The 15,805-nt window shown below is 42.6% G+C and overlaps 1 protein-coding gene across 5 annotated transcripts in view; it reads right to left on the minus strand.

Annotated features, from left to right (window-relative positions):
- Positions 1–10,829, minus strand: part of LOC112237888 (NEDD8-conjugating enzyme UBE2F) — a 94,303-nt gene extending 83,474 nt beyond the window's left edge. Inside the window, exons 1-4 of one of the 5 annotated variants that reach the window (XM_024406514.2) lie at positions 10,768–10,826; positions 10,604–10,674; positions 8,952–9,097; positions 3,281–3,416 (exon numbers count right to left, since the gene is read on the minus strand). In XM_024406514.2, coding sequence (XP_024262282.1) covers positions 3,281–3,398 — 118 coding nt within the window. In that variant the 5' untranslated portion in view covers positions 3,399–3,416; positions 8,952–9,097; positions 10,604–10,674; positions 10,768–10,826. Of the gene's footprint in view, positions 1–3,280; positions 3,417–8,951; positions 9,098–10,603 lie in introns of all 5 variants that reach the window. The other 4 variants (XM_024406499.2, XM_024406492.2, XM_024406505.2 and 1 more) reach the window with 4 other exon arrangements.
- Between the last annotated feature and the right edge of the window lie 4,976 nt (positions 10,830–15,805).

The raw sequence follows: 15,805 nt of genomic DNA on the forward strand, positions 1-15,805 counted from the left end.
AACTACTTCTCTGATAGAGTTCAGTGTGTCAAATCGGAGGGTCTGCTGTCCGGGCCTCTGGCAGTCTCTATGGGGGTGCCACAGGGTTCAATTCTTGGACCGACTCTCTTCTCTGTATACATCAATGATGTCGCTCTTGCTGCTGGTGAGTCTCTGATCCACCTCTACGCAGATGACACCATTTTATATACTTCTGGCCCTTCTTTGGACACTGTGTTAACAACCCTCCAGGGAAGCTTCAATGCCATACAACTCTCCTTCCGTGGCCTCCAATTGCTCTTAAATACAAGTAAAACTAAATACATGCTCTTCAATCGATCGCTGCCTGCACCTGCCCGCCTGTCCAACATCACTACTCTGGACGGCTCTGACTTAGAATACATGGACAACTACATATACCTAGGTGTCTGGTTAGACTGTAAACTCTCCTTCCAGACCATCAAACATCTCCAATCCAAAGTTAAATCTAGAATTGGCTTCCTATTTCGCAAAAAAAAAAAAAAAAAAAAAAAAAAGCATAAAGCATCCTTCACTCATGCTGCCAAACATACCCTTGTAAAACTGACCATCCTACCAATCCTTGACTTCGGCGATGTCATTTACAAAATAGCCTCCAATACCCTACTCAACAAATTGGATGCAGTCTATCACAGTGCCATCCGTTGTGTCACCAAACCCCCATATACTACCCACCATTGCGACCTGTACGCTCTCGTTGGCTGGCCCTCGCTTCATACTCGTCGCCAAACCCACTGGCTCCATGTCATCTACAATACCCTGCTAGGTAAAGTCCCCCCTTATCTCAGCTCGCTGGTCACCATAGCAACACCCACCTGTAGCACGTGCTCCAGCAGGTATATCTCGCTGGTCACCCCCAAAACCAATTCTTTCTTTGGCTGCCTCTCCTTCCAGTTCTCTGCTGCCAATGACTGGAACGAACTACAAAAATCTCTGAAACTGGAAACACTTATCTCCCTCACTAGCTTTAAGCACCAACTGTCAGAGCAGCTCAGATTACTGCACCTGGACATAGCCCACCTATAATTTAGCCCGAACAACTACCTCTTACCCTACCCTATTTATTTATTTATTTTGCTCCTTTGCACCCAATTATTTTTATTTCTACTTTGCACATTCTTCCACTGCAAATCTACCATTCCAGTGTTTTACTTGCTATATTGTATTTACTTTGCCACCATGGCCTTTTTTTGCCTTTAGCTCCCTTATCTCACCTCGTATATAGACTTGTTTATACTGTATTATTGACTGTATGTATGTTTGTTTTACTCCATGGTTAACTCTGTGTCGTTGTATGTGTCGAACTGCTTTGCTTTATCTTGGCCAGGTCGCAATTGTAAATGAGAACTTGTTCTCAACTTGCCTAACTGGTTAAATTAAAAATTTTAAAAAACGCTTGCGCACGCGACACAAGCGGTGTGGTCAGCCTATTAGGCGTGTCACAGTTCGGACATTGCAATTTATTGCCCTGGCCACATCTGCAGTCCTCATGCCTCCTTGCAGCATGCCTACGGCACGTTCACGCAGATGAGCAGGGACCCTGGGCATCTTTCTTTTGGTGTTTTTCTGAGTCGGTAGAAAGGCCTCTTTAGTGTCCTAGGTTTTCATAACTGTGACCTTAATTGCCTACCGTCTGTAGGCTGTTAGTGTCTTAACGACCGTTCCACAGGTGCATGTTCATTAATTGTTTATGGCGCATTGAACAAGCATGGGAAACAGTGTTTAAACCCTTTACAATGAGCATGTGTGAAGTTATTTGGATTTTTACAAATTATCTTTGAAAGACCGGGTCCTAAAAAGGGGGCTGTTTCTTTTTCTGCTGAGTTTATGTGTATATTATGTGTGTGTGAGCAAATGATGGAATGAGTGCTTGTATGTGTGTTGGAGTGTCAGTGTGTGTGTAGGGCCCTGAGAATGTGCATAGAGACAGTGCAAAAAAGTAAATAAATACAAGGGTCAACTCAGATGACTGTACAGTAACCTCAACCTCACTAGGGAGTCCTGTGGGGAGAGAAGGGGTTACTCTTTTGTGTTCCCCTTTCCTTACCATCTCTGCCGGTGCTGAGGTGAGAAGTAACTTATCTTGCTCTAGGTACAGCTTAGGAGCTTCGATACAGTGCTGTGCAAGCAATATTAAAACAATAAATCATGACACAATTGTGAATGGACTGTCTGTACTGCATATGTATTATGAATGGGTACTGGGCTATTTCCACCAATACAATTCATTGGACTGATGCAGTTTCAGCTCCACACCTTTACAGAAAGAAAAGCATGTTCTCTCCCTCAGAGGGAGTATTAGACTGTGTACTTTGTGGCAAACTGCCTTCAGTGGATGTTAGGGTGAATGATTAAAAGAGGATAAACTTTGGACATTATGCCCCAGTGGTAAGACACATAACAGTAATAGCTACGGACAAGGAGGTGGAGAAGGAGGGAGGTGGAGAAAGAGGAGGGAGGACACATGTGAATCTGTCAGGGAGTCTAGAGGAGCGGATGACGACGAAGCTACATCCGGACAGTGTTCCTGTTCTGCTAACGTTCAAAGCCCACCTCCTCAATCACTAGACAGATGGACACAACCAGAGATGTTTGACTCTAGCTAGCTATTCAGGACACTCTAGAGGAAGTGGTAAAATGTGACCTTGCGACGGTATCGGCTCTGCACTGTGTAAGCTAAGAGCATCCAAACATAACAGACAACTCAAATGAGACAGAATTTGACAACTTTTTCTGCCCTTGAGGGGGAATTTGTCTTGACCTGACCAACACAGGAAATTAACAAAAATAATTAAAGCCATTAATGTAACTCAAAGAAAGAAAAAAAAACAATACTTGGAGGAATCACAGAGAAGAGACTGATGAAAGAACATCCACAGTGACTGAACAGAAAGACATCCATTCTCCTTTGCATGAGATGGGCTTCTGACCTTGAATTTGAATGGATTTTTAAAGAAAGCAGAACTACAGAGCTTGAAACAGAACATGGAGTGTGGAGGAATAAAATTAGAGGAGATTGGTCAAGGACAGACGATTAAGGGACTGGGATGGTGAGACTATAGAGAAGAAGAGTGAGCAACAGGAATACAGGGATCAAAATGTAAAGAACTAAAGACAGTATGAAAAGATTAAAAAAGAAAGAGATTTGAATTTCTTTGAAATTCATGAGAAGAGCATAAGGTTCACCCAGATGCTAGAAGTCTGAAAAGACTAACTGAAGGAGATGGATAGATACATTTACAGAAGCTCATGTGTGTTGTACCTTTGATGAGCAGCCGGTCCCTGATAGAGACCCTGTGAGAGGAGTCGGAGGGGCCCCCAGGGGCCCTGCCAGTCTTCACCCCCTCGTCCCTCTTCAGTTTACTGGCCAACGTCAGCATGGCTACCCTACGCTCTCTCTTGAAAACACACAATAACAGCAGTGGATCAGTGTGTGACATGATGCATAAGAGACAGGGATGTAGTGATATTACAATAAAATATGACCAATTCATAATAGTGGTAGGCTATAGACAACATGAAAGGAGAAATAAAAGAACGAAATAAGCACTCAAAACCCTGAATACACTTCCCTTTGCTTGATGTTCACATTACATGAAGTGAGGTCTTGCCAGAGCATGTACAGGTGCTAACTGCTACCCACAAAGCCCTTTGTCCCACCAGCGTGTGGCTGGGTGTGTTAGTTGTGGCTTCTTGTCCCCTGCAGGCCCAGTGGAATTGGGACACTTTAGCACCCCTGGGACTCAAAAAGTCACAGCATCCCCCAAAAGCCACTGCAGCAACAAAGTTGCTGAGAACAGCAGTGGCTGCTCAATCACATAACCTGATGACTTATTCATGCACCTGCAACATTCACTGTCGATAGGAACTACATGTGATGTGAAACATGTCTGATAGACTGGCGCAGTGGAACACCTAACGGAATTCATCCAAAAATCACTCTGCTTGGCCACCGGCAGCCAGAACCCAAGTCAGCTACTTGATGTTAACACTGTCATGCGAGACCACAAAATCAGTGGTATTCAGTTATAACAAGACTTCTTTGTGGAGCTACCTTCCATTGTACTTTCGCCAGTGCTGTTACTTAGCCTACATAGAGTTTGACAGTTTAATAGTGATTAGTCATTTAAGTCAGAGTTAATTCAAGCATTACTCTAAAACACAAAGCCCATGTCTGATAGCTCCTCTGTGTGTTTTAATGTGCTGAACTTCTTCTCAATCACTTCCCTAGGCTACATTCTACCACCACAGAGAAGAGACCAACCAGCACTTGACCTTCAGCCAACAGAAACACTGTTGTCCAAAAGAACAACTCTAGCTAACAACTTACACCTTGCATTCCCTTTAGGTGTGCAGTTGGATATGGGCTAGGTGTAAGCAATGTCCAAGTGGCTTGGGCAGGAGGCAGGCTAGGGTAAAGGCATAGAGGTTAGGTGTTGTTTTCAAACCAAGTCCCAACAGTAACCATTTCCCAAGTCAGTCCTTATGGACCCAGATTCGTCCTAGTCTAATTCATGTTTGTCCCAGACATAACTGCTTAAAAACATTAAGGGGAGAGGTAGTATTACCTTCCCAGCTGTTCCCACCTTTGATCACAATGAGTAGACTAATCCCAGCCAGGCTAATTAAGAGGAAATAATAAAGAGTTTACACTGTAGTTAGAAAAGTAACATTTGCATTCCTGAAACATTATTTTGTTGAAATATAATTAAAGAAATTAAACTAATTGATTGCACCGAAATTGGCCATTTTAATTTATAGGACTCACATAATCATCCATCTATCTATACAGTGCCTTGCGAAAGTATTCGGCCCCCTTGAACTTTGCGACCTTTTGCCACATTTCAGGCTTCAAACATAAAGATATAAAACTGTATTTTTTTTGTGAAGAATCAACAAGTGGGACACAATCATGATGTGGAATGACATTTATTGGATATTTCAAACTTTTTTAACAAATCAAAAACTGAAAAATTTGGCGTGCAAAATTATTCAGCCCCTTTACTTTCAGTGCAGCAAACTCTCTCCAGAAGTTCAGTGAGGATCTCTGAATGATCCAATGTTGACCTAAATGACTAATGATGATAAATACAATCCACCTGTGTGTAATCAAGTCTCCGTATAAATGCACCTGCACTGTGATAGTCTCAGAGGTCCGTTAAAAGCGCAGAGAGCATCATGAAGAACAAGGAACACACCAGGCAGGTCCGAGATACTGTTGTGAAGAAGTTTAAAGCCGGATTTGGATACAAAAAGATTTCCCAAGCTTTAAACATCCCAAGGAGCACTGTGCAAGCGATAATATTGAAATGGAAGGAGTATCAGACCACTGCAAATCTACCAAGACCTGGCCGTCCCTCTAAACTTTCAGCTCATACAAGGAGAAGACTGATCAGAGATGCAGCCAAGAGGCCCATGATCACTCTGGATGAACTGCAGAGATCTACAGCTGAGGTGGGAGACTCTGTCCATAGGACAACAATCAGTCGTATATTGCACAAATCTGGCCTTTATGGAAGAGTGGCAAGAAGAAAGCCATTTCTTAAAGATATCCATAAAAAGTGTCGTTTAAAGTTTGCCACAAGCCACCTGGGAGACACACCAAACATGTGGAAGAAGGTGCTCTGGTCAGATGAAACAAAAATTGAACTTTTTGGCAACAATGCAAAACGTTATGTTTGGCGTAAAAGCAACACAGCTCATCACCCTGAACACACCATCCCCACTGTCAAACATGGTGGTGGCAGCATCATGGTTTGGGCCTGCTTTTCTTCAGCAGGGACAGGGAAGATGGTTAAAATTGATGGGAAGATGGATGGAGCCAAATACAGGACCATTCTGGAAGAAAACCTGATGGAGTCTGCAAAAGACCTGAGACTGGGACGGAGATTTGTCTTCCAACAAGACAATGATCCAAAACATAAAGCAAAATCTACAATGGAATGGTTCAAAAATAAACATATCCAGGTGTTAGAATGGCCAAGTCAAAGTCCAGACCTGAATCCAATCGAGAATCTGTGGAAAGAACTGAAAACTGCTGTTCACAAATGCTCTCCATCCAACCTCACTGAGCTCGAGCTGTTTTGCAAGGAGGAATGGGAAAAATTTTCAGTCTCTCGATGTGCAAAACTGATAGAGACATACCCCAAGCGACTTACAGCTGTAATCGCAGCAAAAGGTGGCGCTACAAAGTATTAACTTAAGGGGGCTGAATAATTTTGCACGCCCAATTTTTCAGTTTTTGATTTGTTAAAAAAGTTTGAAATATCCAATAAATGTCGTTCCACTTCATGATTGTGTCCCACTTGTTGTTGATTCTTCACAAAAAAATACAGTTTTATATCTTTATGTTTGAAGCCTGAAATGTGGCAAAAGTTCGCAAAGTTCAAGGGTGCCGAATACTTTCGCAAGGCACTGTATATGTATGTATGTATATATATATATATATATATATTATATATATATATATATATAACCTAACATCCGATTTGGACCATTGGTCTAATTCTTCCCAACAGTGAGGATTCTAATAAAATGATCAAAAGCCGCCAACGGACCCCACACCAATCCCACCCCAACAACCAGTATCAGTTATGTCTCCATGTCATCCTTCGTAATGTAATCCATGTGAAGCTGGTGATGTTATATTTCCCGTTTGGAGAAATTAGCCTTTGAAGTTGATTGCATTATTTAACGTAAATGTGTTAAATAAAACAGTGTGTTCGGCCCACCTTTTCCTGTAGTCTACGATCAGCTAAGTAGTCTTGCTCACATTGAGGGAGAGGTTGTTGTCCTGGCACCACACTGACAGTTCTCTGACATCCTCCCTATAGGTTGTCTCATCGTTGTCGGTGATCAGGCCTACCACTGTTGTGTCGTCAGCAAACTTGATGGTGTTGGAGTCGTGGGTGAACAGGGAATACAGGCGAGGACTAAGTACACACCCCTGAGGGGCCCCAGTGTTAGGGATCAGCGTGGCAGATGTTGTTGTTGCCTACTCTTACCACCTGGGAGTGGCCTGTCAGGAAGTCCACGATCCAGTTGCAGAGGGAGGTGTTTAGTCCCAGGGTCCTTAGCTTAGTGGGCACTATGGTGTTGAACGCTGAGCTGTAGTCAATGAACAGCATTCTCACATAGGTGTTCCTTTTGTCCAGGTGAGAAAGGGCAGTGTGGAGTGCGATTGAGATTGCGTCATCTGTGGATCTGTTGGGGCGGTATGTGAATTGGAGTGGGTCTAAGGTGTCCCGGGGGGATGCTGTTGATGTGAGCCATGACCAGCCTTTCAAAGCACTTCATGGCTACTGACGTGAGTGCAACTGGCGGTAGTCATTTAGGCAGGTTAGCTTCGCTTCCTTGGGCACAGGGACTATGGTGGTCTGCTTGAAACATGTAGGTATTACAGACTCGGTAAGGGAGAAGTCGAAAAGGTCAGTGAAGACACCTGACAGTTGGTCCTCACATGCTTTGAGTACACATCCTGGTAATCCGTCTGGCCCAGCGGCCTTGTGAATGTTGACCTGTTTAAAGGTTGTTTTTTTACACAAAGTTGCAAAGAAAATATTGTGATCCATTTAATAAACACAGGAAACCACTTTCACACTGATTTATGGTAAATGATGCAAGCAACTTCAATGGCTCATTTCTCTAAATGGGGGGGGATAAAAATAAATAAACATTTAAATCACCAGGAATACACTTCAAAGGATGAAAAAGCTATACTTCAAGCTGGAGCTCCAAACGACTTGTCAGATACAGAGAAATGATACTGTCGTGGTTGTTGGGGTGGGATTGGCATGGTGTGTGAGGGGGACCATGGGTGGCTTTGGACCATTTTATTGGCTACCACACATTTTACTCAATGGCAGGAAGAAGTTTGGTCCATATTGGATGTTGAGTACTATATTTGTCGAATATTATGCGAATCCTATAATTTAAAAAGGCTAAAAGGTGTCCAATGCTCCAAAAATCCAACTCCACCCACGAGCGTAGATCAATTGAGTGAAGCTTGTATGGGCCTTTGGACTCTTGACTTTAATCAGCTTGTTTACTGTGTTCTCAGTAGTCAGCTCAGTCTTACAATGAGAAGATGGTTGGCATGATGCAGGTTTAAACTCTGTCAACCCACCTGGATGCACTGTTATCTAGGGCCATTGAGGAGCTGTGTTGCTGAAATCCCCCCAAAATGCTTGGCAGCAGACGACAAACTGTCAGGGGTGATGCAGCACAGAAGCACAACAATACAGCGGCTCAGTGACCAACTTGTAATTTCTGTATGAGTCATTCGCCCGCTATGAGACTGGCCATCCCGATAGGGTTATTCTCTTAGTTCAGCTCTGAGTGGATGTCATATTTGGCTAGTGGCTAGGACTACTACCTGGGATAATTAAAATAGTTTGATAGCTTGATTTGAAGAATCACTGATTGACTAGCCTACTCAGTTTCAAACAAAGGAATGTGTCTGAATCGGCATGCATTCATGCTGCACTAAGAACTGCAGTCAAGCCTGTTCTTGAACAAGTTCAAGGCAGAGTTTATACCAGACTATGATGAAGTTGTTTCAATCCATCCTTGTTCTGAATGTAAAAGGAACAAAAGCCACCAGGCCTGGGATGTCTGCACCTGAACCAGAATATCAACCCCAAAATCTTAAAATGAATAGGCCCTGCCGCACTAGGCTGCCTGTGCCTATGTAGAGTGAGTGCTTGTGTTTATAGGAGTGACAGAGGCCTAGGTATCAGATATCAGTGTGTCCATGAAATGTGCCCAGTATGACCCCCACCTGCTTCAGCTGTCACTGCCTGCCTGCCAGCACTACAGGGCAGGCTCACGTACTGTAGCTTTGTCCCCCGACAAGGGATTCTGTTGTTGGGACATTGGGCATGTAAAAATGGCTTGGTGGAGCCATCTGAGCGGTTGGCTATAGATTCCCTTACCTGCTAGTGACTTAATGCTGATTGACTACATTTCTGACTCACTACACGTTGTCCGGCAAGAACAAGGCAGATGTTCCATATCCAGAGTTTTATTCTCACCACCACACAGTTGTACACACATACAACAAAGAAGTAATCTTGTGGTTCTATAAAAGGAAAGAAAAAAAACACGTTAATGGAAGCTAATACAACTGGATCTACACATAGCCAACGATCTGTATCGGCCCAATGTCCCAACAAAATCTCTCGTTGCGGCACGAAGCTAGCTCAAAGTGCAGTCTGCACAGGGCCTACATTTAGGCCTAACTTAAAAGCCACTTGTCCTAGCTATGTTAGCAGACAGACAATGTAAGTAATTCCACAGCATGTTCACAATAGATTGGTTGTTAATTTCCCATAGCACAGCTACCAGTGTCTTTCTTTCTTAATTTCATTGCATTGTACTTACTTTCCGGTTGGTCCTTTTGCAGGTAGGAATGTGAGACAATATATCGACAGGAAAGTAGAATTAAATACAATTTTCAAAGTACTGGCAGTGCTTTCAGATTTCTATCACCTGAAGCATGGGCAAAAGAAGAAAATACATGCACGCCACACAAGGATACTTGCCAAGCTCGTGTACAAGTTTAAATGGTTCTGCACAAGCTTCAGGTGATAGAAATCTGAAAGCACTACCAGCACCTTGAAAAGTTGATTGAATTATACTTTCCTGTGGAAACCACACAGACAACAGGTAAAGTAAGATAAAATATCATTGTATTCAACATTCTGGCTTGTAGAGATAGTGCAAGGAAACGTTTGCCTGTTCCTAGCACTCATTTATGTCAAACGTTGAATCCAATAAAATTCACCTTTGGGTCTCCAGGCTACTAGTTCCTCAGCTAAATGAAAGCAGGGCAGAGCTGCACTGCACCAAGGCAGGCAGTCAACAAGCTAAGACCCCATATAGTTATGTAATGCCAGGATTATGATGCTTTTGACAAATAAACAATAAGTGAAACTCAGGACTTAGTTAGGGTGTGGCAAGCAAGGAAGGCGATACTTGCACAGATAGCTAAAGCATAGCTAGTTACACAGCAAGAAAACACTGATAAATAACGTTAGCTAAGATTAGTTGTGACATCAGTGTAGTAAACATATTTAGCTAACGTTAACTAGCTAACTTTACACAATGTTTCCTGTGTAGTAGCTAAAGTTAGCTACTGTAGTGCTAAAAATGCAATGACATCACATATGAAGCTAACTAGGTAGCTAGACAAGTAAATATTTAGGACGCTACTTATTTAATCACTCCCGCAATCTAGTTAGCTATGGGTTTAGTTTAGCTAGCTAACTTTAGTAAGCAACATACCAACATAGTAGAGTAGTTAAGATGTTAACGTTAGCCGCTAGAAACCTAGGTAGGTAGCAGGAAACGTAGCTACCAACTGGCTAGCCAACGTTAGCTATCGAAATATGCACTAACTTTCAGTGTTACAATGGTAGACTGGGATGACAACTGGAGCGATTCATAAAAACACACCTAAGGGTGCTAGCTATGTTTCTACCAGAGATATCTAGTTATATAGCTATTGTTTTTATCGAATGAAATGTCACTTGGCTTGCTAGCAAGCTAGGCGAACATGCTAGCTAATGTCTGCCCCGTTGTTTACCTGCTGTCTCAGAGAAACGCTCCCTCTACACCATAATCAAACGACACTCGGAATCAAGCCTCTTGCTGCACCTGCAGCGACAGATTAAAACTGAATTTCCGTCGCCAAACAACCTCTCAAATATATAATGAGAAATGTTAATACTGAAATGTAAAAAAGCTGACAATCAGTTGTAACAACTCCGCTGCCGGTGTCATTAACGGAAGTGCAGGGATTGTTCCGTTAGTTATTGTTGTCCGGCCAAATATCAAATAAAACATGTGTTCCGCTAGACAAATAAAATGAAATAGGCAACACAGTTGGGCAAAATATGTAACACATCATTATTATGTTATGTAGACAACACAATATTTTATTGTTTTTTTAAATGGTAAGGTGATTATTTGTTGGAAAAATATGCCAGCATGTTCATCATGGCTTTATCTCACAATATGTTGTGTCATTTGAAGCACATATGCTCATATGCTTAAAGAGACGGTTCATAAAACATGAAAACACAGAAACGACACAATATAATTCATTCAAAGTGCTTTAGCTAAACATTTAAAGTGAAAGTGCAATATACTGTATACTCGAGGGCCCAAAATACTATCTATTACACAGCCTAATGGCAGTTGGAATAAAATAGTCTATATAGCTATCCATTTTAATTTACTTTGAAGAAGTCTCTTTCCTCTTGTCCGGCTGCTGTTGTGACTGAATTTTGAATGAAGATGATGAGTACTGTCCTGTAAAATGCTTTCAAGTTTTAGGAGGATGAGTTTTGTGTACAGATTGGTAGCTGATTCTTGATCTATACCAATTATCCTTACCACTGTCCTTATCAAGCGCTGAAGCTTGACTTGGTCTTGCACTCGCATGTTTAAAAACACACATATCAGACCAAAGGACAGCACACTCTGTTTTTATTTCACCTTTATTTAACTAGGCAAGTCAGTTAAGAGCAAATTCTTATTTACAATGACGGTCTACCAAAAGGCAAAAGGCCTCCTGCAGGGATGGGGGCTGGGATTAAAAATTAAAAATGTAATAAAAATATAGGACAAAACACACTTCACGACAACAGAGACACCACAACACTACATAAAGAGAAGACTAAGACAACAACATAGGATGGCAGCAACACATGAAAACACAGCATGGTAGCAACACAACATGACAACAACATGGTAGCAACACAACATGGCAGCAACATGGTAGCAGCACAAAACATGGTACAAACATTATTGGTTACAGACAATACAATACATCATGCGAAGCAGCCACAACTGTCCATAAGAGTGTCCATGATTGAGTCTTGTCTTTGAATGAAGAGATGGAGATAAAACAGTCCAGTTTGATTTCAGTTTATTGTCTATTTCAATTCCCAGGTACTTATAGGTGGTCACTCTATCGACTGAATCCCCATTGATCTTCGTAGAGGGTAGTGGAGTTTTGTTTAATCTGAAATCAATTTCCTTCTCTTTTGTTTTCTTAACGTTTATTTCAAGAAAGTTATCTGCGCATCACTAGACACATTTTGCAGTTTCTCTGTCAAAACATTGAACAGAGGCTTGGTCTGGGTGGAGGAAACCGACAACAGCGGTGTCATCTGTATATTAAAAGAAATGTGTGGGCTGTGTCGTTTGAGTACAGGCTGTACTGTATTGGTGAAAGTACACAACCTTGAGGGGCTCCCGTGTTCACCGTTCTAGATGTAGAGAAGGCGGGAGTTAAACTTTACTTGTTGAGTATGGTTCACAAGGAAACCCCACCAGTAAGTGGGGTTGGATGGTGTTAAATGAGCTGTTGAAGTCAATTAATAACATTTTCACTGGGCTATTTGCCTTTTCTAACTAAGCAATAAGGCCAGAGGAGGTTTGGTATATGGCCAATATACCACGGCTAAGAGCTGTTCTTATACACGATGCAATGCGGAGTGCTAGAACACAGCCCTAAGCAGTGGTATATTGGCCATATATCCCAAACCCTTTGGTACCTTATTGCTATTATAAACTGGTTATCAACGTGATTAGAACAGTAAAAATAAATGTTTTCTCATACCCATGGTATACGGTCTGATTTACAATGGCTTTCAGACAATCTGCAGTCAGGGCTCGAACCACCCAGTGTATAAATGTTCTTATAAACTGGGTGGTTCAAGCCCTGAATGCTGATTGGCTGACAGCTGTTGTATATCAGACCGTATACCACAGGGATGACAAAACATTTATTTGTACTGCTCTAATTACGTTGGTAACCAGTTCATAATAGCAATAAGGCACCTCGGGGGTATGTGGTATATGGTAAATATACCAAGGCTAAGTGTAAGGACCGACGCTGGAGATGAGAAGTAAGTACAGGGAGTGATGGAAAACGGACATCAAACAAAACAAGAACGGCGTCTGGATGGGGGGAACAAAACGACATTACGACAATAATGCTGACACAGGGAACAAAACTGAGGAACAGACAGATATAGAGAGGGCAATCAACAACGTGAAGAAGTCCAGGTGAGTCCAATGAGCGCCCATGTGAGTAATGATGGTGACAGGTGTGCGTAGTGATCGGCAGCCTGGCTCCCTCGAGCACCAAGGAGGGGGAGCGGGTGCAGGCGTGACACTAAGGGCTGTTTCCAGGCACTCCGCATTGAGTCATGAATAAGAACAACCCTTGGCTGTGGTAAATTGGCCATATGTTCAGTGACAGATGGAACATCTTCTGGAACAGTTAAGCGAGATGGTCTGCGCATGCCTGAAGTGCCTTGCTCCTGACGCCGTCGGTACCATATGATTATCGTGGGTTGACACGTTGAAAGTATTGCTTGACGTCATTCACAGAGATCTGTATATCAACAGCTGGTATGCTGTCTATACTGTCCAAGGCCACTTTCTGCTGCGATGTAAAATCACACGTCAAACCTACAGCCGTGGCTAAAGGTTTGAGAATGACACAATTAAGAGAATGACACAAAGTCTGCTGCCTCAGTTTGTATGATGGCAATGCATATACTCCAGAATGCTATGAAGAGTGATCAGATTAATTGCAAAGTCCCTCTTTGCCATGCAAGTCAATTGAATCCCCCAAAAACATTTCCACTGCATTGCAGCCCTGCCACAAAAGGACCAGCTGACATCATATGTCAGTGATTCTTTTGTTAACACAGGTGTGAGTGTTGACGAGGACAAGGGCTGGAGATCACTCTGTCATGCTGATTGAGATCCAATAACAGACTGGAAGCTACAAAAGGAGGGTGGTGCTTGGAATCATTGTTCTTCCTCTGTCAACCATGTTTACCTGCAAGGAAACACATGCCGTCATCCAAATCAACCATTTATCGGATCATCAAGAACTTCAAGGAGAGCAATTCAATTGTTGTGAAGAAGGCTTCAGGGCGCCCAAGAAAGTCCAGCAAGCGCCAGGACCATCTCCTAAAGTTGATTCAGCTGCGGGATCGGTGAACCACAAGTACAGAGCTTGCTCAGGAATGGCAGCAGGCAGGTGTGAGGCAAAGACTTTTGGAGGATGGCCTGGTGTCAAGAAGGGCAGCAAAGAAGCCACTTCTCTCCAGGAGAAACATCAGGGACAGACTGATATTCTGCAAAAGGTACAGGGATTGGACTGCTGAGGACTGGGATAAAGTCATTTTCTCTGATGAATCCCCTTTCCGATTGTTTGGGGCATCCGGAAAAAAGCTTGTCCGGAGAAGACAAGGTGAGCGCTACCATCAGTCCTGTGTCATGCCAACAGTAAAGCATCCTGAGACCATTCATGTGTGGGGTTGCTTCTCAGCCAAGGGAGTGGGCTCACTCACAATTTTGCCTAAGAACACAGCCATGAATAAAGAATGGTACCAACACATCCTCCGAGAGCAATTCTCCCAACCATCCAGGAACAGTTTGGTGACAAACAATGCATTTTCCAGCATGATGGAGCACCTTGCCATAAGGCAAAAGTGATAACTAAGTGGCCCGGGGAACAAAACATCAATATTTTGGGTCCATGGCCAGGAAACCCCCCAGACCTTAATCCCGTTGAGAACTTGTGGTCAATCCTCAAGAAGCTGTTGGACAAACAAACCCCACAAATTCTGACAAACTCCAAGCATTGATTATGCAAGAATGGGCTGCCATCAGTCAGGATGTGGCCCAGAAGTTAATTGACAGCATGTCAGTGCGGATTGCAGAGGTCTTGAAAAAGAAGGTTCAACACTGCAAATATTGACTCTTTGCATCAACTTCATGTAATTGTCAATTAAAGCCTTTGACACTTATGAAATGCTTGCAATTATACTTCAGTATTCCATAGTAACATCTGACAAAAATATCTAAAGACACTGAAGCAGCAAACTTTGTGAAAATTAATATTTGTGTCATTCTCAAAACTTTTGGCCACGACTGTACAATAGAAACTGTTCAAAGGATTTGCAAAAGCAAGGTTATTTTCGACGGTCACACAATGTCTCTTTGGTTTGTAGCCTGTGATGATATGTAGCACTTACCAGGCTTTCCAAATGTCCTTGTCCTTGAAAAGGTTTTCTAATTTGTCTTTGTATGCTGCCTTTCACTACTTGATTTGCCTTAATATTTTTCATTTCCTCTTTCCTGCCACCTGGTTTAAACACATTTGTTTTCTGGTTGAGGAGCTCTTTTAATTCCTAAGTTACCCACAGTTTATTATTGGGGAAGATGTTGACTTTCTTTTGAATAACGAGATCTTCACAGAAACGGATGTCCTCAGAGACGGTATCCGCTGCCTCTCCCAGGCCAACGGCGCTGTCCGCCAGGACCGCCCAGTGAGTGGCCTCAAAATAGTCCAAAGAGATAACATTTTACTTTTTTTTATTAGAAAATGTAAATACTTTTGTAGGAAAAAACCATGCTTCTCCTCACCCATTCACAAAAGCTAACAGCCTCAGCGAACATCTAAACACTAGAAATGACCCAAACCTCACAATGCTTCATAAGCCTACTATATTCACACACACTGACACAAGACTTGGATTGTTTGGGTTTCCGTACCAATGTCAGTTCTGATTCCCAAGCAACAGTGCCCTCTTGTTCTGACTGTCAAGACCAGCATTTGGTGTCTCATGAATGGGGCTTCACTGTCTGTTAATGCCAAGTCATAACTTTTCTGTTTTACCCAATGTTACAGGCAGCAGAGCTAAATAAAAACTCGGAGATTATGAGCATAAGAGAATAGGAGCAATCCACGATCCAA

The sequence above is a fragment of the Oncorhynchus tshawytscha genome, linkage group LG03 (assembly GCF_018296145.1).
Source record: "Oncorhynchus tshawytscha isolate Ot180627B linkage group LG03, Otsh_v2.0, whole genome shotgun sequence".
Lineage (NCBI taxonomy): Eukaryota > Metazoa > Chordata > Actinopteri > Salmoniformes > Salmonidae > Oncorhynchus > Oncorhynchus tshawytscha.